This window comes from Microtus ochrogaster, linkage group LG2 (assembly GCF_000317375.1).
Source record: "Microtus ochrogaster isolate Prairie Vole_2 linkage group LG2, MicOch1.0, whole genome shotgun sequence".
Taxonomy (NCBI): domain Eukaryota; kingdom Metazoa; phylum Chordata; class Mammalia; order Rodentia; family Cricetidae; genus Microtus; species Microtus ochrogaster.
The window spans coordinates 33131424-33154391 of record NC_022028.1 but is presented as its reverse complement, the minus strand read 5'-3'; the positions used below and the strand labels follow the sequence as shown (position 1 = coordinate 33154391).

Sequence of the window (22968 nt, the reverse complement as noted above, 5' to 3'; positions counted from 1 at the left end):
TTTAAGGTCAGAGGCCCAGGCTGCTTCTGCTGAGGGTGGGGGGGGGGGATCATTCAGAGGGGCTAGGGAAGCCCAGATCAAAGGAATATCCAGAAACCATCTTCATCCTAGCTCTCCAAGTTTGTTGGAAAACTGTGGTCCCGAAAAGAACAAAGGCCACATCAGAGCCCCCCAACCCACTGGTAGAATACAAATCCCTGCTCTTACGGAAGAGCGATGATCAGATCAGAGGGAAAGTTTGATCCTAAGAACCTACACACAATTCCAGGCATGAGCCAGGCAGTAGTGGCCCGTGCCTTTAATCCCAGCACTCAGAAGGCAAAGGCAGGCAGATCTCTGAGTTTGAGACCAGCCTGGTCTATAGAGCAAGTCCTAGGACAGCCAAAGTTACACAGGGGAACCCTATCTCAAAAACACCCACACGCACACTTAAAATAAACCTAGGCACAGTAACACATACCTGTAATCCCAGGACTGGGGAGGTGAAAACGGGCAGATCCCTGAACTGTTCCTAACCAGCCACTTTAGCCTACGTAGTGAGTTCCAGGCAAGTGACAGATCTGAAGAGCCTCTAACGTTGACCTCTGACCTCCCTACACATGCATACACATGTGCATGTGTACATATATATACCTACACCACACTCACACACACACACACACACATACACACATACATGAGCATGGACATCGCATACACATAAAATAGCGTGAGACATTGTTCTCCTCTGAGCTTGGCAGCCCTAGGCTGGGGCAGGGGTGGGGGCGGGGGTGGGGGTAGGGGTGGGGGGAAGAGCAGTAGAGCTGGGAAGGGAGCAGCAGGCACCACGGTGGAACACAGATCTATACCTGGTATTCCCTCCCACCTGCACCCCAGCCAAGCTCACGGTCAACATCCTGGATGTCAATGACAACACACCCCAGTTCAAGCCCTTTGGGATCACCTACTACACAGAGCGGGTCCTGGAGGGGGCCACCCCGGGTACCACACTCATTGCTGTGGCTGCTGTTGACCCTGACAAGGGCCTCAATGGGCTGATCACCTATACCCTGCTGGACCTCACACCCCCAGGCTATGTCCAGCTTGAAGACTCTTCCACAGGTAGGTGGGGGGTCTCCGAGAGGGAGGGTAGGGGATGCATACCCATGCCTGTTAGCCCCCAGAGGGACTGTGACTCACTTCTCAATGTCTAGTTGAGGCCCCACCCCTACCCCTGTTCTGTGGTGGCCTAGGCCAGATTCAAGATGGTTGGTATGTCAAGCCTTTTCTGATGCTCCCAGCAGCAGATAGAATTTTCTAGTCCTACTGAGAACTCAAGAACAATGGCAATGGGTTTTTGATCCTACTGCACGTACTGGCTTTGGGGGAGCCTAGGCAGTTTGGATGCTCACCTTACTAGACCTGGATGGAGGTGGGTGGTCCTTGGACTTCCCACAGGTCGGGGAACCCTGATTGCTCTTCAAACTGATGAGGGAGGGGGACTTCATTGGGGGAGGGGGAGGGAAATGGGAGACGGTGGCGGGGAGGAGGCAGAAATCTTTAATAAATAAATAATAAAAAAAGAAAGATTAAAAAAAAAGAATTTTCTAGTCCTGGCTTGGACGCAGGCCCATAGGTGTCTGTTGGAACCCTAGAGAACCCTCTCTACCATTTCTACCACCCAAGCTCCTATGAGCATATCCCCTTGGGAATGGGGTCTTAGACATGGAGGTATCTTGGGGTTGCCTTGGGGTTACAGATACCCATTCCAGGGAGCTTTCTTAGCTCTTTGTTGAGAAGGACAACTGAGGGCAGTCTCTCCTCCATCTCTGTTCTGAGATGGGCAATGCTACTTATTCACGCTCCTTGCCAGGAGCCCCTCCTCCGCTCAGAGCCCCAGATCCTTCCCAAAGTCTAGAGAGACCAGGATGAAGAATAGCCACACCTCATCAGTGGGTACCTCTGTGTCTCAGGGAAGGTCATTGCCAACCGGACAGTGGACTACGAAGAGGTGCACTGGCTTAACTTCACAGTGAGGGCCTCAGACAATGGGTCCCCACCCCGCGCAGCTGAGATCCCTGTCTACCTGGAAATTGTGGACATTAATGACAACAACCCCATCTTTGACCAGCCCTCTTACCAGGTGGGTGGCCAGACCAACGTGAGGGTCAGGACCTGTACTTATTCCTTGGGGTCTTTGGTGTGCCTTCTGTTCCTCCTTGCCCTTCCCCCATGAAGCCCAGGAATGCTAAATGCATGAGCAGCGTGCTGCTCCAGAACACCACGGCACTGGGGTATTATTGAGCAGGGCATAGGCTCCAGGGATAACCATGCTCCCCTCTTCCTTTTCTCCTCCTCCCCTCTCCCCCTCTCCCCTCCTCCACTCTCTCTAGGAGGCCATTTTTGAGGATGTGGCTGTGGGCACAGTCATTCTGAGGGTCACTGCTTCCGATGCAGACTCCGGCAACTTTGCCCTCATCGAATATAGCCTGGGGGATGGAGAGGGCAAGTTTGCCATCCACCCCAACACTGTAAGTAGGCCATGGGAGGGCCTGACCCTGGGAGTGGGAAAGCCCAGAGTCCTGGCTAAAAAGTCACCCAAAGCACCCCCCACATCCCCGTTTCTGGGTCCTGTCTCCTGGATATTTTTAGACTTCAGGTTGCTTTATCTAAGGACAGCAAACTCTCCGCAGAGTTCCAGGTGCTGTTAAGCCCGCAGCCCCTTATGTCCTGGTACAAATGGGAGGAAGTGGCCACCAGCTTTAGGAACTGGCCCTTTGGTGTGACAGGATGTGCCCCAAAACTTGAAACAAGTCCCAGGGACCACTTCTTGAAAGTGTCACATGAGGCGTGCTGTGGGAACTGGGCGTGTTGTTAGAACATCTGCAATATGCACGACCCTGTACTCCATGTGGAGAGAAGCAAGGTGCTCCAAAGGGTGGGACCCACAAGTCCCCATGAGTCTCAGCCTTTCGTGAGAGTAGAAATTGGGGGCCCAAGCGTGTGCCTCTTGGTCCAGGAGCTGCTGTTTGTAAGGTGAGGAGACAGCCTTGCAAAGGGCAGGGCTGTTCAGCAAGCCTCCCCCTGGTTCCAGGAGTTGCCCTCCTGTTCCTCTGTGTGCATTCCCTTCGGGAGGGTTTACCCTGCTCAGTGTGAGCACTCGGGTATGGTGCCTGGCATTAAGAACAGTGCCTATTATCAGAGTAGATACTCTATGCCAGACGCTGGTTGGGCACTTAGCTGCAGCCTGGCTAATCACTGCATCTCAGATAGAACGCGATAGTAAGGGCAAGAACAAGGGCATCATGGAGACAAGAGGTTGCCCGCCCCCCCCCCCCAGCATGACCTCCAGACTCTAATAGTGTCTGCCCATAGTGTAGATGCTCAGCAGACACATCAAACTGATGAATCACCTGAAAGTCTCCTCTTCCAACTAGGGTGACATCTATGTGCTGTCCTCTCTGGACCGGGAGAAGAAGGACCACTATATCCTAACTGCCTTGGCCAAAGACAACCCAGGGGATGTGGCCAGTAACCGTCGAGAGAACTCGGTGCAGGTGAGGAACAGCAGCCTGAGCCCAGGGCAGGGAGCAGCAAACTAAGTCCATAGAGAATGACTGTTCTGGGTGGAAACAGGGCCTCTCATCCCCAAATGTCACATGAACAGCCAGGTACACCTACGTGTGACCCAGAGGGCACTTGTATGTCTTCACAGCCCAGTCCCTCAGGTGCCCAACAAAGCAGTATAGTAGCGAAAACTACTTATGGCTCCTATTTATTTATTTACTTATTTACTTATTTATTTATTCATTCAGTCTTTGAGATGAAGTCTCACTGTGTACCTTCTGTCATCCTCATACAAGAGGCCTTCCTTGCCTCAACCTTGGAGATGCTGTAACTCCAGGTTCTTAAGTATCCCAAGGTAGCTTCAAATTCTTGCAGCTGAGGGTGACCTTGAACTCTGGATCCTCCTGCCTCTACCTTCCAATTGCTAGGCTTATCGCATGTAGAACCAGGCCTAGTGTATGAAGGGCTGGAGATGAGCCCAGAATCTCGTGAATACCTAACTACAAAGAGACCAGCACTCTATCAACCGAGCTATACTCTCGGCCTAAGACCCTGGCTCAAAAAAGTAAAAATACAGACGGATGTGGTGGCACATGCCTTTAATCCCACCAATTGAGAGGCAGGGGCAAGAGGAACTCTGTGAGTTCAAGGCCAGCCTGGTCTACATAGCAAGTTCCAGGATAGCCCATTAAGACCCTGTCTCAAAACATAATTTACTTAATTAAATGGCAATGCCTTCCACCATGGTAGTGCCCTGTTCCCCCCCTACTCCACCTTGCCCTTGTGGGATGGTGTCTCCCAAGGAAGCCCCTTCACTGTCTTGTGGCCTCCCCAGGTGGTGATCCAAGTACTCGATGTCAATGACTGCCGGCCTCAGTTCTCCAAACCGCAGTTCAGCACAAGTGTGTACGAGAATGAACCAGCGGGCACCTCGGTCATTACCATGCTGGCCACTGACCAGGATGAGGGCTCCAATGGGCAGCTGACCTACTCCCTCGAGGGCCCCGGAATGGGTATATGGCCTTCCCTTGCTACCCAGGAGGGCTTAGAGGGTGGGGAGGGGCAAGCTGCCATGTCTACTGTCCTGGGCCGAGGAGGAGGAGACAGGGGAAGGTCATCTCAGGCCGTTCCCTTGCTCTCTCCCACTGCCAGAGGCTTTCTTCGTGGACATGGACTCGGGCCTGGTGACCACGCAGCGGCCACTACAGTCCTATGAGAGGTTCAACCTGACTGTCGTGGCCACGGATGGTGGAGAGCCCCCCCTCTGGGGCACGACCATGCTACTGGTGGAGGTGATCGATGTCAACGACAACCGCCCTGTCTTTGTGCGTCCACCCAATGGTACTATCCTGCACATCAAAGAGGTATTCCTGATCCCAGGGCCAGCGTTCCCACTGACGCTCGGTTCCCACTTGCAGCCCACTGACTCATCCTGCGTTCACCATCTGGCAGAGTAGAAGCGTCCACTGAGAGATTGTAGGCCAACACAAGGAGAGCGGACTTGCCCAGTGCCACTCAAAGAAGATCTTGAGGGTTGGGTAGTTCTGTAGGTGTTGCCAGGAAAGGCTCTAGGTGCAAGCATAACTCTTTGGCTCCTCAAGCAATGACCTTGAGCAAGTGCCTTCTGCGAGTCTTGTTTCCATCTGAGAATGGACCTAACAATAGAACACACATCAGTTCTTGCTTGTCGACTCTACCAGGGAGTATCTGGTCTCCTGCCACCCACTTCCCCCAGACATAGTTCAAAATAAACACAGGGCCCTTCCGTCTGTCTCCTGGTCCTCCTGATACCAAAATGCACAGCTCGGGTTCTCTCATTCTTTGGTCTAACGCCAGTTAGTCTAGCTAGATGGCCGATCCAGTTAGGGGAAATGCATTGTCTTCTGCTCGTCCCTTCCACCCTAAGGCCCCAGGGATCCTTGGTGGTATAGTTGGGATATCTCTGCCTTGTCCTTTGCCCCACAGACTCAAGCAAACCCCTTATCTGGGAACACCATGCTGAGATCATCTAGTCGTCTGCCTTTTGAGGTCCTGTCGGAGAAAATGATCTCAAGACTAAGCTCTGGGGAGCACTGGGCCTGGTGTCATACCTGCAGTGATACATTGGTCCTTTTCGCTTTGCCCACTAGGGAGCTCACAGTGGCGTAACCCCCTCAAATGACCCTGCAGAGACTTGGGGCACTTCCATCTTATGCTAATTATATTCTTCTTTTACCCTATTTTTTTTAATTCATTCAATCTCATTTAAATTCATATATTCCTGTCAATCGCTTCAAATCTTTTTTTTTGATGGGAAATGGTACATAAATTAATAATAATCTAATTCTTTTCTGCACCAAAGGCTCTGTTTGCTAAGCTTTCTCTTCAAGGGGTTTGTAGTTGGGGGTCCAGATGACTGCCGCTTGGAGTTTATTATGAACAATGAGAAAACAATGAAGCCAGGCTGAGCTGAGAGTTTTGTAACAGTCAAGAACCATGTTCTTGCTGGGGCATCCTGAGGGTGGGGCCAGCACATGGACTACAGTCGGGTTTCTTCCTGTCATACCCAAATCTTAAAAGAACGCAGGCCCTTGAGGCTTAGAGAAATGAGGGCCTTGGCTGAGGGAGCAAAGGATTTAAGAGCTCACCAGGGCCTGGCTCTGGGGTTTTTCATGACCAGGTACCCCCTCTCATGACCCCCACAGGAGATCCCTCTACGTTCCAACGTGTATGAGGTCTATGCCACCGACAAGGATGAAGGACTCAACGGGGCAGTGCGATACAGCTTCCTAAAGACAGCAGGAAACCGCGACTGGCAGTACTTCACCATTGACCCAGTTAGCGGGCTCATCCAGACGGCTCAGCGCCTGGATCGTGAGAAGCAGGCAGTATACAGTGTAAGGAGAGGGGCGGGGGGGGGGCGCTATGTGGTATGTGAGTTGCTCCTGGACCACCTCTGAGAGACTTGTTCCACTGAGCTTCCTTGGGGCCCTAAGCCAACCTCCAACCCTATCTTTCCCCTCTGACTGGGCTCCCTCGCCTCCAGCTTATCTTGGTGGCCAGTGACCTGGGCCAGCCAGTGCCGTACGAGACGATGCAGCCGTTGCAGGTGGCCCTGGAAGACATCGATGACAACGAGCCCCTCTTCGTGAGGCCTCCTGTGAGCTCACCTATCCCCTGTGCCAGTGATACCCCCACAGGGTCTCACCACCTGTGAGCCCACACATGCCCGTACTCTACCCTGATACACATCTGATTAGCATACAGTGAGCCTCCATCTAGATTTCCCTCAAACACCTAGGGCATTCAAAGTTGGGCACTAATGCAAGGCCTCACTCAGTGATCCAAAAAGGAGGAAAAATGTCCAACACCTTTGCCTTTGTATGCACATATAGGCTTGTTCATCATATTGTGTGCACACAGCATGAAAATTGACTCTGGAGTCTAGAGTCAAAACTCAAAAGTGGACAGCAGAACTGAATGGTGTGAGTTTGGTAGTGTCTGTGTGTTTGTACATACATACATACATGCATACATGCATACATACATACACACACACATACATATATGGATGGGTGGCCAATAGAGGCTGTGTGCATGGACACAAGAGAACGCTTTTTGGGACATGCACGTAGACCCTGGGGATAAATCAGTAAAGTCCTGTCCTCATGTAGGTTATAGTAATTCTGCTTACTCTCTAGGCAACAAAGTCCTCAGACCCACAAAGTAGATACCCAAGATCCTCTGGCCAGAGCTGGAGCTTGTGCCTCGTGTAACTACTTCCTCTCTTATAGAAGGGAAGCCCCCAGTATCAGCTGCTGACTGTGCCTGAACACTCACCCCGTGGTACCCTGGTGGGCAACGTGACAGGCGCTGTGGATGCAGATGAGGGTCCCAATGCCATCGTGTACTACTTCATTGCAGGTGGGGGGGGGGGTCAATGGAGCCCGTGCCCCACCGGCCCGGGGTTTGCAGAGGACTCTGAGTGCCCCTCCACTCACCCTGTGCCCCGTCTGCCCACAGCTGGTAACGAGGACAAGAACTTCCACCTGCAACCTGACGGGCGCCTGCTGGTGCTCAGAGACCTAGATCGGGAAAAGGAAGCCCTCTTCTCCTTCATCGTCAAAGCGTCCAGCAATCACAGCTGGGCTCCTCCCCGAGGACCCTCCCCAGCCCTCGATCTGCTGACTGACCTCACCCTGCAGGAGGTGCGCGTTGTGCTGGAGGACATCAATGACCAGCCGCCGCGCTTCACCAAGGCTGAGTACACCGCAGGTGCGGGGAACCAGCCGGGGCCTGAGGGCGTGGGTGGCTCCTCCCCTGACATTTACGTGGCCTGCCTGTTCCCACAGGAGTGGCCACCGATGCCAAGGTCGGCTCGGAATTGATCCAGGTGCTGGCCCTGGATGCAGATATTGGCAACAACAGCCTGGTCTTCTACGGCATTCTGGCTATCCACTACTTCCGGGCCCTTGCCAACGACTCTGAGGATGTGGGCCAGGTCTTCACCATGGGTAGGAGCCCCTGTCACTGCATGGACTTCAGCCGTGAGATGGAGTCTCTTTGAGCACAAGACCTAGGTGGCCATCCACGTCAGCCCTTCTGTTCACCCATCCAGTTCCTTCTATTCTGTTCTTTACCTGTTTGCCCCTTCATTTATACATGGATTCTTTTTCTATGTGTGTGTGGGGTACATTTTATTTATTGGGGGGTGCATGCCCACAGAACTTATGCAGAGAAGCCAGAAGACAACATGAAGGAATTGGCTCTCTCCTCCACTATGTGAGTCCCTAGGGATCAAAAGCAGGTCATCAGGCTTGGTGGCAAGTGTCTTTACCCGCTGAGTCATCTTGCCAGCCTTGTTTTATTTATTTATTTTTAAATGGCAGGGTCTTGTGTTGCCCGGCAGGCTTCAAGATCTCTCTATAATTTTGAGCCAGACACAGTGATGCATGCTTTTAATTCTAGCACTCGGGGACAGAAGCAGACAGATCCTTGTGAGCTTGAGGCCAACCTTGTCTAGGTATTGAGTTCCAGGACAGCCAATGCCATATAGTGAGACCCTGTCTCAATTTAAAAGAAAGAAAGAAAGAAAGAAAGAAAGAAGAGAAAGAAAGAAGAGAAAGAAAGAAGGAAGGAAGAGAGAGAGAGAGAGAGAGAAAGAAAGAAAAAGAAAGAGAGAGAGAGAGAGAGAGAAAGAAAGAAAGAAAGAAAGAAAGAAAGAAAGAAAGAAAGAAAGAAAGAAAGGATCTCGAGTGTTTGATCTTCCCGTCTCTACCTCCCAAGTACTGGGGTCACACTCATGCCCCCCACCCAGTTTACACAGTGCTAGGGATGAAACCCAGAGCTTCACGCAGGCTGGGCAAGCTCTATCAACTGAGCTGCATCTAAGTTCTCTTTTACTTTTCTCATCTGCCACCCATTCATCTACCCAACTACCCCCTCCCTCTCTCTGTCATCCACCCCCTCTCCATCCCTCTTTCCACGATGCTCCCCATCTTTGCATTTTTTCCCCCTTCTCTGTGTGTCAGGCATCGGGCAAGGCACTGTGGGGAGCTGACAGCCCAGCCCTGAATGCACACACACTTAAGCTTTTCCCTGTGTGCACGGGCAAGACACTCTGGGGCAGGGCCTGCAAGGCGCTCATTACTCTCACCCCACACGGGCTTCTCATCTGTGTGTCAGACTTGACTGCCAGGATTACTTGGCCTGAGACCCAGGGCTCCCGTGTCTTCCTTCTAGTCCCTGCTTCTGGCCTATAACCCCCCACCATCCATATGGGCTCTGTCTCCGGCTAAGCCAAACTGCCTCGGCTAGTCTACTCCATCTGCCCCTAGGCCCCTGACCCTTCTGCCTTTCTACTTCTCGATGCCATCCCAACCTCCCTCGTATCTGATATGCCTCCTTTGTCCTTCAAGGTCTGGTTTAGATCCCACCTGCTCGAGTTTTGTAGCCATACGCCAGCCCCTTTCCCCTGTGCTCTCACTGCCTTTCTTTAATGCGAAGCTAGGAATTGAGCCCAGGCCCTTGGGTGTGATGGGCAGGCACCGCCATTGAGCTATGATCCCAGCCCCAGCTGCTCTTTAGTTAGAAAGCGGCAGGTTTTGACTCCAGGCCTGTCTTTCTCACAATCATCAAGGCTGTGCCATCTCCGGGGGTCTCTGCTGTGTTTGTGGGATTCTGAACTACATGTGGCTAGTGCAGTGATTCTCAACCTGTGGGTCAGAACCCCTTTGGGGGTCGAGCAACCCCCTCACAAGGGTCGCTGAAGACCATCTGCATGTCACATATCTACGTCAAGACTCCTAACAGTAGCAAAATTACAGTTATGGAATAGCAATGAGATAAATAAATGGTTGGGGTCACCACAACCTGAGGGACTATATTAAAGGGGCCACAGCATTAGGAAGGTTGAGGACCACCACTCTATGGATCTCAGAATTGGTAATCGTCTGTGGACAGGAGAATCTACAGTTATTTCAAATTCAGTGTTTAAACAAAAAACTTGGAGTAATCATTGAAAATAAGGGGATTTCAGCCAGGCATGGTGGCATATGCCCATAACCCTAGTACTCAGGGTGAGGGGGTGAAGAAATATGACCTCTTCCCAAGGATGTGGGGATAGGGGGCAGGGTTCAGCATCAGTGTGTGGCCCCTGAGCTGTGCCATCCCCCCGAACTCTTTCATAGGGAGTGTGGATGGCATCCTACGTACCTTTGATCTCTTCATGGCCTACAGTCCTGGATATTTTGTGGTAGACATTGTGGCCCGAGACCTGGCTGGTCACAATGATACTGCCATCATCGGCATTTATATCCTGAGGGATGACCAGCGTGTAAAGATAGTCATCAATGAGATCCCAGACCGTGTGCGTGGCTTTGAGGAGGAGTTTATCCGCCTGCTCTCCAACATCACGGGCGCCATTGTCAACACCGATGATGTGCAGGTGCCCCCGGGGCCCTTGGACTGGACAGTGGGAAGGGAAAGGGCAGATGAGATCCCTTCTTAGTCACTTCATAGCTACATGGCTTTGAGGGACGGTCCCAGGCCTGTGGGGCTCCATCCCCTTATCTATAAATAAGGCTGATTATGAATGAGCCCTGTGTAGAAGTTAGTGCCCACATCAGGGAGATTTGGTAATGATAGGTCTTACAGATATGCTGGATGGGATCCTACAAGATGAATACCCATCCCATTCCCATCCCCCCCCTCTCTACTATGCAAGCTTGACCCCACAAACTCCCTTCTCCCCCAGTTCCACGTGGACAAGAAGGGGCGGGTGAACTTTGCGCAGACAGAGCTACTCATTCACGTGGTGAACCGGGACACAAACCGTATCCTGGATGTGGACAGGTAGGTGTGGTGGGGTGTGCCTGGCCTGCCTGCCTGTTTTGAGGGGTAGGAACCCTGAAAGGAGACATGAACATTACTATTGGCCTCCGTGCAAGGTCAGAGCTGGGGAAGAATAAGAGACACCAAGAGCTATGCCTCTGGGCCTCACTCTCTGACTTAGGGTTTCTACTGCTGTGAAGAGACACCATGACAGTGGAAACTCTTATGAGTGAAAACATTGAATTGGGGCTGGCTTTCGGTTCAGAGATTTAGCCCATTGTTGTCACGGTGGGAAGCATGGCAGCATAAGGGCAGATATGGTGCTGGGGAGGTAGCTGTGAGTTCTACATCCAGATCCACAGACAGCAGGAAGAGAGACGTGGGGCCCGTCTTGAACACCTGAAACCTCAATGCCCACCCCCACCCAATGACACACTCTTTCCAACAAGAAGGCCACACCTTCTAATAGTGTTGCTCCCTGGTGACCAAGCATCCAAATCCATAAGCTTATTGGTGCTTTTCCTATTGAAACCATGACATACCTCTTGTCCATTAACGTGTCCATTTGGAGTCCATTAGGACCTTGGACACAGGCCTGGGGGCCCTGTAAGACGCTAAGCTCTCCCAGCTAGGTGGCTTTTCTCTTGCGAAGCTTCAGAGCAGAATGTGAACATTGAGGCTCCTGGCGGGAGTGGAGCACACTGCCCCCAGGGTGGAGGGTGGTGGCCTCTTGGAGGCAGTAGGTGGCAAAGATGGAGCAGAGACCATGGCCCTTGTGCAGGGTCATCCAGATGATCGATGAGAACAAGGAGCAGCTGCGGAACCTCTTCCGGAACTACAATGTCCTGGACGTGCAGCCTGCCATCTCTGTCCGACTGCCGGATGACATGTCTGCCCTGCAGGTACCCTTGCGGGGCCAGTCCCTGGGGTCTGGGCTGTGCCCCAGAACCCGCCTGCTGATGGCTGGCCTGCTGTCTCCACAGATGGCCATCATTGTCCTAGCCATCCTTCTCTTCTTGGCTGCCATGCTCTTCGTCCTCATGAACTGGTACTACAGGACCGTGTGAGTGACTCCACCTCTGGCCTGAACCAGAATGGTCTCCTGGCCAGCAGGCACCAAGGCAGACAGGGCCAAGGACCAGGGATAGCAAAACAGCTTTCCAGACTGACTCTCTCTCCCCTCTCTTCCCCTCCCGTCTCCCCTTCTCTCTTTTTCCCCTCTACTTTTCCCTCTCCTCCCCTCTCTCTCTCTCTCCAGACACAAGAGGAAGCTCAAGGCCATTGTGGCTGGTTCTGCAGGTGAGCCAAGGCTGGGGGCCCAGGGTAAGGCGGCAGGTGCTCCTATTTGTTGGACTCTTTTCCTCCTCACTCAAATCCTCTCCCTGCAGGGAACCGTGGCTTCATTGACATCATGGACATGCCCAATACCAACAAATACTCCTTTGACGGGTGTGTGGGCTTCCCAAGTCTGCAGATCCCCTTTGGAGATCCCCGCAGTACCCAGCTAGTGAGAAGTATCTGTAGCAGCCAGTGGCTGAAACATGGAGTGTGGGCACCCCCTAGTGGGCTAGTCACTTCTCTGCGTTCTCAGAAATGTGCTGTCCGGGTCCCGATTACAAGGGGCACAGGGAGTGGGTAAAGTTTCCCTGACAAAGCTGACCCAGACTGGCATGCAGTCCTGGCTCTAGCAGGATCCTAGGAAAGAAGGATGTAGCCACAGGTGCCGTGGCAGAGTTCTTATGCAGACCTGCGGAAGGCACCATGGCTGGCCAAGGGAATGGGCAGGTCTTAGAAGCAATGCTATGAAGGTATCTTGCCCACCCTATCCCTCTCCCCAACTGCAGAGCCAACCCTGTGTGGCTGGACCCTTTCTGCCGGAACCTGGAGCTGGCTGCGCAGGCTGAGCATGAGGATGATCTGCCTGAGAACCTGAGCGAGATTGCAGATCTGTGGAACAGCCCCACCCGCACCCATGTGAGCCAGGGTAGCAGCCTGTGGCCAACCTGGAGACCTTGGAGGGTGGTTCCCTCTGCTGTCTGCATGTGATGTCAAAACCCCTGCTCCAGCCAATGTTCCCTCTCTCCAGGGGACTTTCGGGCGTGAGCCGGCAGCAGTCAAACCTGATGACGACAGATACCTGCGTGCAGCTATCCAAGAATATGACAACATTGCCAAGCTGGGCCAGATCATTCGAGAGGGGCCTATTAAGGTGAGCCCTCCCTTGCTCGATCCTGTAACCAGAATCTGAATGTTACTTCAAGGACGCAGGGAGATGGATACTGTAGGTTTATCTGGACCTGCCTTATATCAGGACTGAAGGGAGTTTGGACTAGTGAGGTCTGTGGTGTCTTAAAGGCCACCTGGCTGGCCAGTGATCATGCTCTCCTCCCATCTTCTCTGCTCTAGGGCCAGACACCTGTGCCCCCCTCACTGCCATGGGAGTGTGTGCAAGGGGGGTAGAACAGGTGCCAGCCTTAGTGGAGAGTTAACCCTCTCCTCCCCTCAGGGCTCGCTGCTGAAGGTGGTCCTGGAGGATTACCTACGGCTCAAAAAACTCTTTGCACAACGGATGGTGCAAAAAGCCTCCTCCTGCCATTCCTCCATCTCCGAGGTAGCGAGGTAGCCTCGGGAGCGGGGGTCTGTGTGCCAGTGTGCTGTGCCCCATTCCTGGGGATGCTGCTGCTTTCCCACACTCTACCACCTGAGGAGTTCTCTATCTCTGCTCCTCTTCCTCTCTCCCTCCCCCTCTCACCTCTCAGCCAAGCCCAAAGGCTGTGCTAGAGGTGGCTCCAGAATTCAGTAAGATGGTTGTATTGTCTGGACTCTGGGATCTTTCCATCCAAGAACCCCAAACCACCTCTTAAGGGACCTTCACTTTAAGAAATGAGTGAAAAGGGCCAAGTAGTTCTATATTAGCTACTATTCCAGCAGCTAGAGATTGACAGTTACACTGGCTTTCCCTAAAGCCCATTTTCACCAGTGTGTGCTACCAACAGGGACAGAAAGCCTGAGCGGAGCCAATGTGCTCCTCCCACTTCTGGGGAGGTTCTACCTGGCCATGCATAAGGTCAACTTCCTAACAAACCCAGACACCACAGATTGGCGCATTTGATGACATGTGGTGACCCTTTTAATACCGAGCCTCTGCCCTCCATTTGAGAAGGCTGGCAGGCCTGCTGAGTGGATCCATTAGAGGAGACAGTGAAGAAGCAGTTACAGCCAGTACAGCTCTGGAGTCACCTACTCAAACCCTAGGCACAGCCCTCTGTGGTTTCTGTATCCATAAGGTTGTCCCACCTTTTGCAGCTGATCCACACTGAGCTGGAGGAGGAGCCTGGGGACCACAGCCCTGGCCAGGGCAGCCTCCGTTTCCGCCACAAGCCACCCATGGAACTCAAGGGCCCGGACGGAATCCACATGGTGCACGGCAGCACAGGTACCCTGCTGGCCACTGACCTCAATAGCTTGCCAGAGGATGACCAGAAGGGGCTGGACCGCTCGCTGGAGACTCTGACAGCCTCAGAGGCAGTGGCCTTTGAGCGCAACACCCGCACAGAGTCAGCCAAGTCCACCCCTCTACACAAGCTTCGAGACGTGATCATGGAGAGCCCCCTGGAAATCACAGAGCTGTGATGTAGAGCCTCGCTGCTGAGCAGCCCACCCTACTACCCTCCAGGGTAGGAGCATGGCCAACTCTCTGCCCAGTCCAGCCTTCGTGAGCGACCTTGGGCTGGCCCTGACAGCCTGGGCGGCTGTTCAGATCGGCCTCCTGCCAGATACTGGTTCAGTATCTGATCTCTACCTTCATAAAATCGGTTATTTTTTTAAGAAAACTTTAAAAATGCTAAGTGTCTAAGGACAAGGTAAGGAGGGTCGCTGGGGGAGCCCCCAGAGACTGAGGACCAGCGCAGCCCCTCCCTATGCAACCACGATGGAGCATAGGTTCTGCACAGAAGCAGCAACTCTGCTGGCACACCCCTGCCTCAGTTCAAGTCCCACTGGACTTCTGCCTGCTGGACATCCAGGTGGCTCCCTGCCCCTGCACACACCAGGTTGATGTCGGCAGCCCAGTACCCATCCCATCTCCCTGTCTTCTTGACGTGCTTAGTTGAGAGACATGACCTATGTCCCCTTGGGTTTCGAATGTAGAGTTTGTGTGTATTTCTAAATTAAGTTATTCCCTCAAGATTTCCTCCAGGTTTTGTTTAACTGATACTCAATGAAAGTTTCTGGAATGCTCTGTTTAAAAAGAAAAGCGACTCACGTGGAACCAGCAATACACTGACTCTGGTGACGTATGAAGTTCTGGGGGATGGGAGGGGCTTCTTGGCCAGGAGTGGCCATTAGGAGCTGAAGGGGCAGTGGGCTCAGAACCCACATGCTTCTGGCTGAGGTGTCAAAGAAACAAGCCCAGATGTGGTTAACAGAACTTTATTAAGTCACAGAAACTTTAGTGCAAAACAAATTAAAATCTAGGTCCTTTTAGCTGCACATGCCCATCCTGCTGGCTGTCTCCTGGCAACCGGAGGCACTAGAGAAACTTCAGCTCTTCAACAGACGGTACCTACTCTACACGGGGACCCCTCAGTTCATCACCTGCTGCCAGGCAGATGCTTCATCCACTATGAGGTGGCAAAAGGGCAATTCAACAAGAGCTATAAGGTAGCAAAGGGGCGTGCAGGGCAACAGCTGGGCAGACAACACTGTTCCCGGGCCTCACACAACAAAAAAGGCCAGACTCACATGGGCAAGTTACATTCAGCAATTTCCCCTCCCCACCCTAGCCCACAGAACCCCAAACAAGGCAGACGGGGGAATACAGGAAAGCAGAGGGGTAAGGCTGACCTAGACAGCAACATCCCAAGCAAGCCACCTGCAGGTGCTTCTGAAATCTCTGTGCTATGACAACGGCAATTTCATCATCTAAAGACCTGATTATTCTGTGTTTCTAATTATCCATAGAAACTCCTTGGTACCACAGGAAGGGGAGCAGCTCCCTCTTCAAGGTAGGAGGTGGCCGTAAGAGTCCCATCCCCATACAAGTCAGGGCTCAGAAGATGCTCCTGCCCTCTGGCTCACCACCCCCTCCAGTATACGGGTAAAAGGGCAGCTGGAGGGCTGATCCCTGAGTGTCCTCATCCTTCAAGCAGAAAGGGGACACTGAAAGGGGCTGTCAGCACCTCTCACATGACAGCAATGCTACAAGATGGAGGAAGGACAAAGGGCGGGGGGGGTCCTATTTAGAATTAAGTCAAATAGATCTGTGTGTTCATTATGCTAGACCCACAGGTAGACTGCACTTCTGCAAGCTGGAAAACTAGTTCCACACATGGCGTTTGCAATGGTCGACAGCCTGGGAGGAGAAAAGGAGACACGTTAGGCTGCACAAGACAAACATTCATGGGTCACATGCACATCAGCATCACTCCTGACTTTGTTCAAGTCACAGATGCTGAAAACCTAGGACACAATCAAAAGAACCTGTGGTCCCTGCTCATAAACACCTTTGGAACACCCTTAAGTCAAAGCTCATGTTGGGTCTCTTGGGACCTATGAGGACTTGTGCAGAGGCTCTGGGTCCTACAGGTTTGGTACAATCCTAGTGATCATGTGTGAAACAAGGGAGAAACAATACTAGGGGACACTGATGGCTCGGTGGGTAAGAGCACATGCCACGCAAGCCTAATCCAGAGCCTGATCCCTGGGACCACACAATGAAGGAAGAAGATAACTCCACAAACTTATTCTCTGACTGCCACCATGTCATGTAAGTACCCACGTATCCACCACGAGAACAGTGAGGGCTGTGGCTCTCCAGAAGGCAATCCCCAGCCATGCTGCAGAAGGCAGTCTAGGACACTCACATTGCACCGGGCTGCAGTCTCCATGTTCTGACACCAGTAGCTCGGGCCCCAGACACACTTCTCAGTTCCCAGCAGCAGTTTAGTGGCAGAAGGGCAAGCCCCAATTTTCTGTTTGATAAAGCACAAAAGAAAATGAGCTGCCTGGCCGAGCCCCTTCAGGGCTGAGATTAAAGAAGTCCCAGAATCTGACAGCAGCCTGGCTATCTTTCTCCCTGACCCCATTCCACCCCCGCTAGACAACATCCATGCTGCTACAGGGCCAGGCTCCCGGTGAGGCTTACCGAACACACAAAGGAAGGATCCATCACTTGCACCAGGATTTCCACCAGTAGGGGCTCATATTCAGCCACAAAGTCATCACACTGCCAAGGAAAGGGACATGGGTTGGGATTTGGCTGTATCCATGCAGCTAGACATTCTGGGGGACTGACCTAATGAACCTCGGTTCTTTGCTGCCTCCCAGCCTCAAGCCTAGAGAACACAGGACCCCCTGCAGTTAGAGGGAAAGGACATTGACTGGGACATTAGTGAACAGCCACGCCCATACCTCCTTCTGGTAAGGGTCAGGCAGAAAGCTGCAGCCCTTCTCAAGTGCAGCCAGTATCTCCTCCTTGGTGCTGTTTTTCTCCAGGTTGTGTTCCAAATAGGTGACCAGTTTCTTGCACACCTCACAGAACCCACCAGTCTTCTGAGGTACATGTGCTACACAAAGGACACAGGGCTCAGTATTGGCAGAGTCCTCCTTGGCCCTCTTTCCCCTCTATGTGCCCTGGACCTACCGCGCAAAGCAGGTTGTTTGGGCAATTCAGGCTGTTTGAACAGTTCAGGCTGTTTAGACAGTGCAGGCACAATGGGCACTGCAGGCTGCTCAAATGTCTCCACTGAATCAGGGTTGCCGGAACACAGGTGGATCACACCACACACCAAGCTCGAGCTCATCTGACGCAGAAGGATGTCCAGCAGAGAAGGGCCGAATGTTGCCACCACCTCTTTGCACTTGGTGGAAGAGGGAGCGGGAAGCAGTGTGCAGGCTTTGCCCACAGCTTGAATTATTAGTCCCTGCAACAGACGAAAGGATGGCATCAGACTGGAGCTAGCGAGGAAGACGAGACCCTAGACCCACCAGGGAACGGGGCAATGATGGGATCCCTCCCCTGGAGCACAATGGCTGATGCACAGGGTGTTGGAAGCCTCCCTCCTGGGTACTGGGGTGTGCATTTGTCAGGAGATCATGTCCCATGGGCACCTTCTGACTCGAATACAGCAAGTGGACTCCACGCAAGAGGGAAGCATACCTCAGTGGCATTGTTAGCCACTAGTGTAGACAACTTCTCCATCACAAAATGACAAGCCTTGCAGAAAATAATGTTTTGAGCCTGTGAAGAGAGAGAATGTTTTAAGGCTGGGACTTAACCTCCTGAGGCGTGTTCCTGCCACAGAATGGCAAAGAGGGCAGCCAGTAACCTCAAAAATGGCCACTGCCTACCCAATGCAATGTGATGGTGGGTTCTTCAGTACAATGCTCTAGCTACAGGGTGGGGAAAGCCCTCTGCCCCCAAAACCACACAGCAGCCCTTTCCTTCCTGGAACACTTCCCCTGGACACTTCATCACTCTGTATATTATGTTCAGGTGGGAGAATTAGATGGCAGTGTAGAACAGATTTGGTGTCTGCCTATTTAGAAGTCAACGTCAGCTCTTGATTTCCGGAATCGGCCTCTGGTAATATAGTGATGGCAGGGGCCTCTGCACCTGCTGAGTTTCATCTCTGCTGTCCAACAGGCTCTTATTCCAAAGACTAGAATTCTTAATTCAGATGACTGCCTTCTTTCTGGGAACTGGGGTGGGGGAAGGGGGAGGAAGTGGTACCCAGACAATTCCCTTACTCTAGACGCTTTGCCATCTCTCCTGTGGCCACACATTGACACAGAGGAGGCAGGACAGGGAACAGTTGGTGGCCTAGAACCAAAGGAGTATGTGTGCAGGAGAAGACAAGGGGGCGGTTAAGGACCAGAAGCCATAGTGGCAATGAACCAGAAGTTTGTGCAGGACACAGAACAGGAAAACAGCTGGTGGCCAGACAACATAGGTATTCCTGGATTAGAAGAGCATGTACATGCTGTGTGTGAAGGTATCAGATCATATTCAATGCAGACTTATGGTATGAAGCAGGGTACCCTGGCCAAGGAAGGGTTCTAAGGACACAATATTGCCTATGTACATACACATACAGGCAACAAGTCCAAAGAGGCTTCTACCCCAGGGCATGTGTTTGGGGAGCCTCCAGTTTATACTGTGGCTCTGAAGACAGGACCCAGAAAGCACACGTGGAACGGATGGGTAGCTTGGAGCCAGGCCCTCAGTCAGCTGAAAATAGGAGTATCCCCCAGCTCTCAATTTCAAATACACCTGCTACCCTGACTGGCTTCTGAAAGTGTGACTGAGAGGGCATGACAATGAGGAAGAGGAGGGTACGGGCTCTGGGCGCACACAGCAGTGATTGAAGGTACCTCATAGGAGTCCGTCAGTTCCAGGGCAGGGAAGGTGTTCTTCATGGCCTCGCTGGCAGGGACCAAAGTCTTCATTGGTACTTTCTTGACCTCATCACAGAAGCCAACCAGAGCGCAAATTTCCTTGGGTTGCTGAAGAAAGAGTCACTGTCAGCCAGCCTGTGCCTGCTACCCTCAAACCCCTCCTTAGACACCAAGGTCAGGATGCTAAGACCCTGGCGGAAAGCTGACTCCTGCCCCTCAGGCTGAGCTTTCAGATTCAATCCAATAGGGCAGTGCCCGGACACCAGCTCCACCTGAAGGAAGCGGCCCTCAGCCTCTGCTGCTCTACTCAAGGCTACCATAAGATAGTCTTTCAGCATGTTTTGTACCCCCAAGGATGGCTGGGCTACATACTTGTCCCAGCTCACTGTCCGAGGTAAGCTCTCTAGAGGGAACCACGAGGCCTAGGATCTCACAGAAAGCCCAATGTGTCAATTAAAACCACGGGGATCCCCTTCAGAGACAGCACCATTTAAAATAGTGCATTAAGGGGAAGAAATGCCGGCTTTTTTTTTCTATGTTCACAATTGTACACAGTACATGTGAGAGCCCAGGACCCAAGCTGATTAGGCATGTCCAGTCACAAGGGCTTCACGGAGATCCCCTCACCATCCACCATCTAGACACCAAGCCAGAGAACCATGTATGTATGACACACTGCTAAAGCCCAGAGCAAGCAAGCCCCATCTACAGACCCTGTGTATTGTGTGAACCAACTACAGCCAGCACTCTGCTCTGGGCCCAGCATGGGAGCAGGGATGCAGAGAGCTAGAGTATGGTCCACCTGTACAACAGATGCTGGAGAACTAAGGCCATGTGTCTGTCCTAAAGTCCCTGTCTTTAACATGCCTTAAGAGTAGGAGATGGGGTCAGAATGAGACTAGAGGTACAAAAGCTTTTTTTGGCTGAGGGTGTATGCCAAGATTTAGGGGGCCCATTTCTGAGGCAGCATAAATAAAAATTCAGGCATTTCAATTTTTAGTCCTTTCCTGTGAGATTCAAATTGCCTTCCAGCATCTAAAACTCAAATCCTAAAGCCTGCAGGCAATATTCAGAAGAGACCCAAAAGGGCAATGGCTTAGCCACTATGGACTAAACACTGATTCCCACGGCAAGCTACCGGTACAGTTAGGCCCCATGACCCATTCTTAAAGGGTAGAAGCCACAATTGAGAGACCATGTACAAGTCTCTCCATCCAGCAAGCAAAGCCACATGTCTGCAACTAGTTTGCTCGTGCAGAAGCATTTCTGGAATTAGGAAAACAGCACAAAGTCATGCAATGCCACCCACAGTGAACGGCTGGTGCCTTCACTGAAGAAAGCTAAGTTATGGCCATCGCTACCCTGGCAACAGCATGCGTACTGGTGCTGACCTGAGCACAGGCCCTGCCTAGCTTCACCACCCTCTGGCCCTCCAAAAGGGGGAGTTAAGCCCCATGACCCAAAATGCTCAGTCTCAGGGGAAGGGTACCTAGTATGGGGAGATCCTTCGTACTACCTGTCAGAGCTCACCAAGCCAGACCAAAAGAAAAAAAGAAAAAAACAAACAGAAGAGCCAACAACTAGAAGCAGCAGACCACTACCACAAACAAAATCTCATCACATACCTGATCCTGCTGTTGAACAAAAAAACAGGAAATCGGAGGTGAAAATAAGAGAAAGGAAAGGACACAACAGTTAAGAAAAATTAAAACATCAAGCAGTTACTCAGGCATAAGGATGTCATAAAGGGAAGGGCAACATCCTGGCAGTAAGGAAAAGATGGGGCATAGGAAGCTAGCCCAGTCTTCAAGGAACAGGCCATGCTACGCAGCTGGTAGAAACTGCCCCTGGAAAGGGCCTCCATCAGCTCAGGCCAGATGCCAGTTTGGAAGGTGGATATGTGGGCTTTGGTTAGAAATCCCAGCTTCGGTTATCCTAAGTGACACACCGGGATGGGTGCATATACATGGCTATAAGGAAGCTCACGTTTCAAAGTCAGTATACTTTACCCCACAAAGGTCAGGAAAATGGTCATATAAATTATGTCCTTTGTAGCTGAATACAAGGGTAATGACCAGCTGGGCATGGTGGTTCACGCCTTTAATCCCAGCAGTTGGGATACCTCCCAATATTTTTTAGGGAAAAAAGCAAGTAAAACTAACATGGCATATAAAATAATTTGTTTTCAAAAGTCAATTTAATATTTGATATATAAAAACGTTTTTAAAAAATTTCCCCCATACTATATGATAAAAATGACTGAAGTTGCCCAGAAGGAAGAACTTCGCCCAGTCACTTCACATCAAAGGTTTATCTTTACCATGGAGGTCTTTATAAGCTGCCTTTAGATGTTTTTACTATGCAGGGCATGAGCAACGCTCATAAACAAGCCACTGGGCAAGAAGGACTGCTCTGGAGCAGGTCAGTGCAGCAGCTGGGTGGTAACACACACAAAGTAGGAAAGGGCTTATGTTCAAGCATGAATAGGAGAGACTCACAGCAGTCCATGAGAGTTGAGACAGGTGCACAACCCCCGCTCTACCAGTTAGAATAGAGCCAACTCCTGCTCCCTGGGGTCTGACAAGCCAGTGCTGACCAATAGTCTGTCGCCCATGCCCCATGTTTCCCACCTCTCATAGGCAATGAACAAACCCCTGGACATCATCAGATGCCATCAGGAGCTGGGTAATTGAGCAGCAACTATAACTGATCCTACTTCCCTGGACACAGAACACAGGCTGCCCTTTGAATCCTCCCACCCTGGTTCAGTGGCAAAGCCACAATACTTCTACAGATCACAGCGTTCAGCCAGATACTAGCAATCTGATGGCCAGCTCACACATGCACAACTAGCAGGTCCCAGGCAACTAGGGCAGCTATCAGGGCAGTCCAGGGTCACATCAGCTAAGGAAGACTTTGCTGGCAGGAAGATGGGCTGGGATCATGAGTAGGGAGTTTGCTGGACAGAGAGTTTACGTTAGCCCACGAGTGGAAAGGGAGGATCCTAAAGCACGGAGATGCCCCATGAGAATGCCAACCAGAAGCCCCTGGCCACCTACCATGTGCATCATCATCTGGACGGCAACTTGAGAATACTGGTCAACGTAGCTCTTGCACTGCAGAGAGAAGGGTTCAGCTCGTCACTATCCAAATGGCCTTTCAACAGTGCCAAATGGTGACTTAAAAATGGACAGCGACAAGACTACAATCCCAGCAACCAGAGGCTGAGGCCAGCCTGAGCTACAACAGAGAGACCTGCTCTCACAAGGAAAAAAAGAAATCCCAGAATAGATCTAAGTATCTACTCAAGATTAACTAATACAGCAATTTGGTTATTCTACCTCCTATAAAAAAAAAATGGACCTTGGAGTCCTCAGTGTCTGTCTATAAATGCCCCAAGGTCAGAGTCACCATTGTTAGCAACCTAAAGAATGCGACTGCAAAACACTGGAAACAACCTTCCTTCCAAAGCCATTTGGGACCTCTCAAGATACTAAGTGGGTTCTGAGGCCACAGAACCGAATAGCCTGCTGTCCTGCAAGTTGCTATCAGGTGGCCCACTTCCTGGAAGAACTACAAGCCTCATTCACAGACCACAGCCATGCTTGTAAAAGCAGGTTCTAGCCGGGCGGTGGTGGCGCACGCCTTTAATCCCAGCACTCGGGAGGCAGAGGCAGGTGGATCTCTGTGAGTTCGAGACCAGCCTGGTCTACA

The 22968-nt window shown here is 51.8% G+C and overlaps 2 protein-coding genes across 4 annotated transcripts in view; one reads left to right on the top strand and one right to left on the bottom strand.

Annotated features, from left to right (window-relative positions):
- The window catches only part of Cdh23 (cadherin related 23), a 362011-nt gene extending 346853 nt beyond the window's left edge, over positions 1 to 15158 (top strand). The window contains exons 50-70 of the mRNA XM_005360071.2: positions 877 to 1101; positions 1953 to 2122; positions 2373 to 2510; positions 3417 to 3536; positions 4382 to 4559; positions 4699 to 4910; positions 6231 to 6422; positions 6572 to 6685; positions 7320 to 7449; positions 7549 to 7800; positions 7878 to 8039; positions 10215 to 10471; positions 10781 to 10878; positions 11639 to 11759; positions 11841 to 11920; positions 12116 to 12156; positions 12246 to 12306; positions 12702 to 12831; positions 12944 to 13066; positions 13364 to 13468; positions 14164 to 15158. Of these exons, the coding sequence (XP_005360128.1) occupies positions 877 to 1101; positions 1953 to 2122; positions 2373 to 2510; positions 3417 to 3536; positions 4382 to 4559; positions 4699 to 4910; positions 6231 to 6422; positions 6572 to 6685; positions 7320 to 7449; positions 7549 to 7800; positions 7878 to 8039; positions 10215 to 10471; positions 10781 to 10878; positions 11639 to 11759; positions 11841 to 11920; positions 12116 to 12156; positions 12246 to 12306; positions 12702 to 12831; positions 12944 to 13066; positions 13364 to 13468; positions 14164 to 14490 (3236 nt within the window). The 3' untranslated portion in view covers positions 14491 to 15158. The remainder of the gene's footprint in view (positions 1 to 876; positions 1102 to 1952; positions 2123 to 2372; positions 2511 to 3416; positions 3537 to 4381; positions 4560 to 4698; positions 4911 to 6230; positions 6423 to 6571; positions 6686 to 7319; positions 7450 to 7548; positions 7801 to 7877; positions 8040 to 10214; positions 10472 to 10780; positions 10879 to 11638; positions 11760 to 11840; positions 11921 to 12115; positions 12157 to 12245; positions 12307 to 12701; positions 12832 to 12943; positions 13067 to 13363; positions 13469 to 14163) is intronic.
- Positions 15159 to 15272: 114 nt separating this feature from the next.
- The window catches only part of Psap (prosaposin), a 26971-nt gene continuing 19275 nt past the window's right edge, over positions 15273 to 22968 (bottom strand). The window contains exons 7-15 of one of the 3 annotated variants that reach the window (XM_005360064.2): positions 22314 to 22370; positions 20880 to 20888; positions 19231 to 19362; positions 18017 to 18097; positions 17501 to 17780; positions 17269 to 17423; positions 17003 to 17083; positions 16722 to 16829; positions 15273 to 16210 (exon numbers count right to left, since the gene is read on the bottom strand). In XM_005360064.2, the coding sequence (XP_005360121.1) occupies positions 16175 to 16210; positions 16722 to 16829; positions 17003 to 17083; positions 17269 to 17423; positions 17501 to 17780; positions 18017 to 18097; positions 19231 to 19362; positions 20880 to 20888; positions 22314 to 22370 (939 nt within the window). In that variant the 3' untranslated portion in view covers positions 15273 to 16174. The remainder of the gene's footprint in view (positions 16211 to 16721; positions 16830 to 17002; positions 17084 to 17268; positions 17424 to 17500; positions 17781 to 18016; positions 18098 to 19230; positions 19363 to 20879; positions 20889 to 22313; positions 22371 to 22968) is intronic. The other 2 variants (XM_013351183.1, XM_005360067.2) reach the window with 2 other exon arrangements.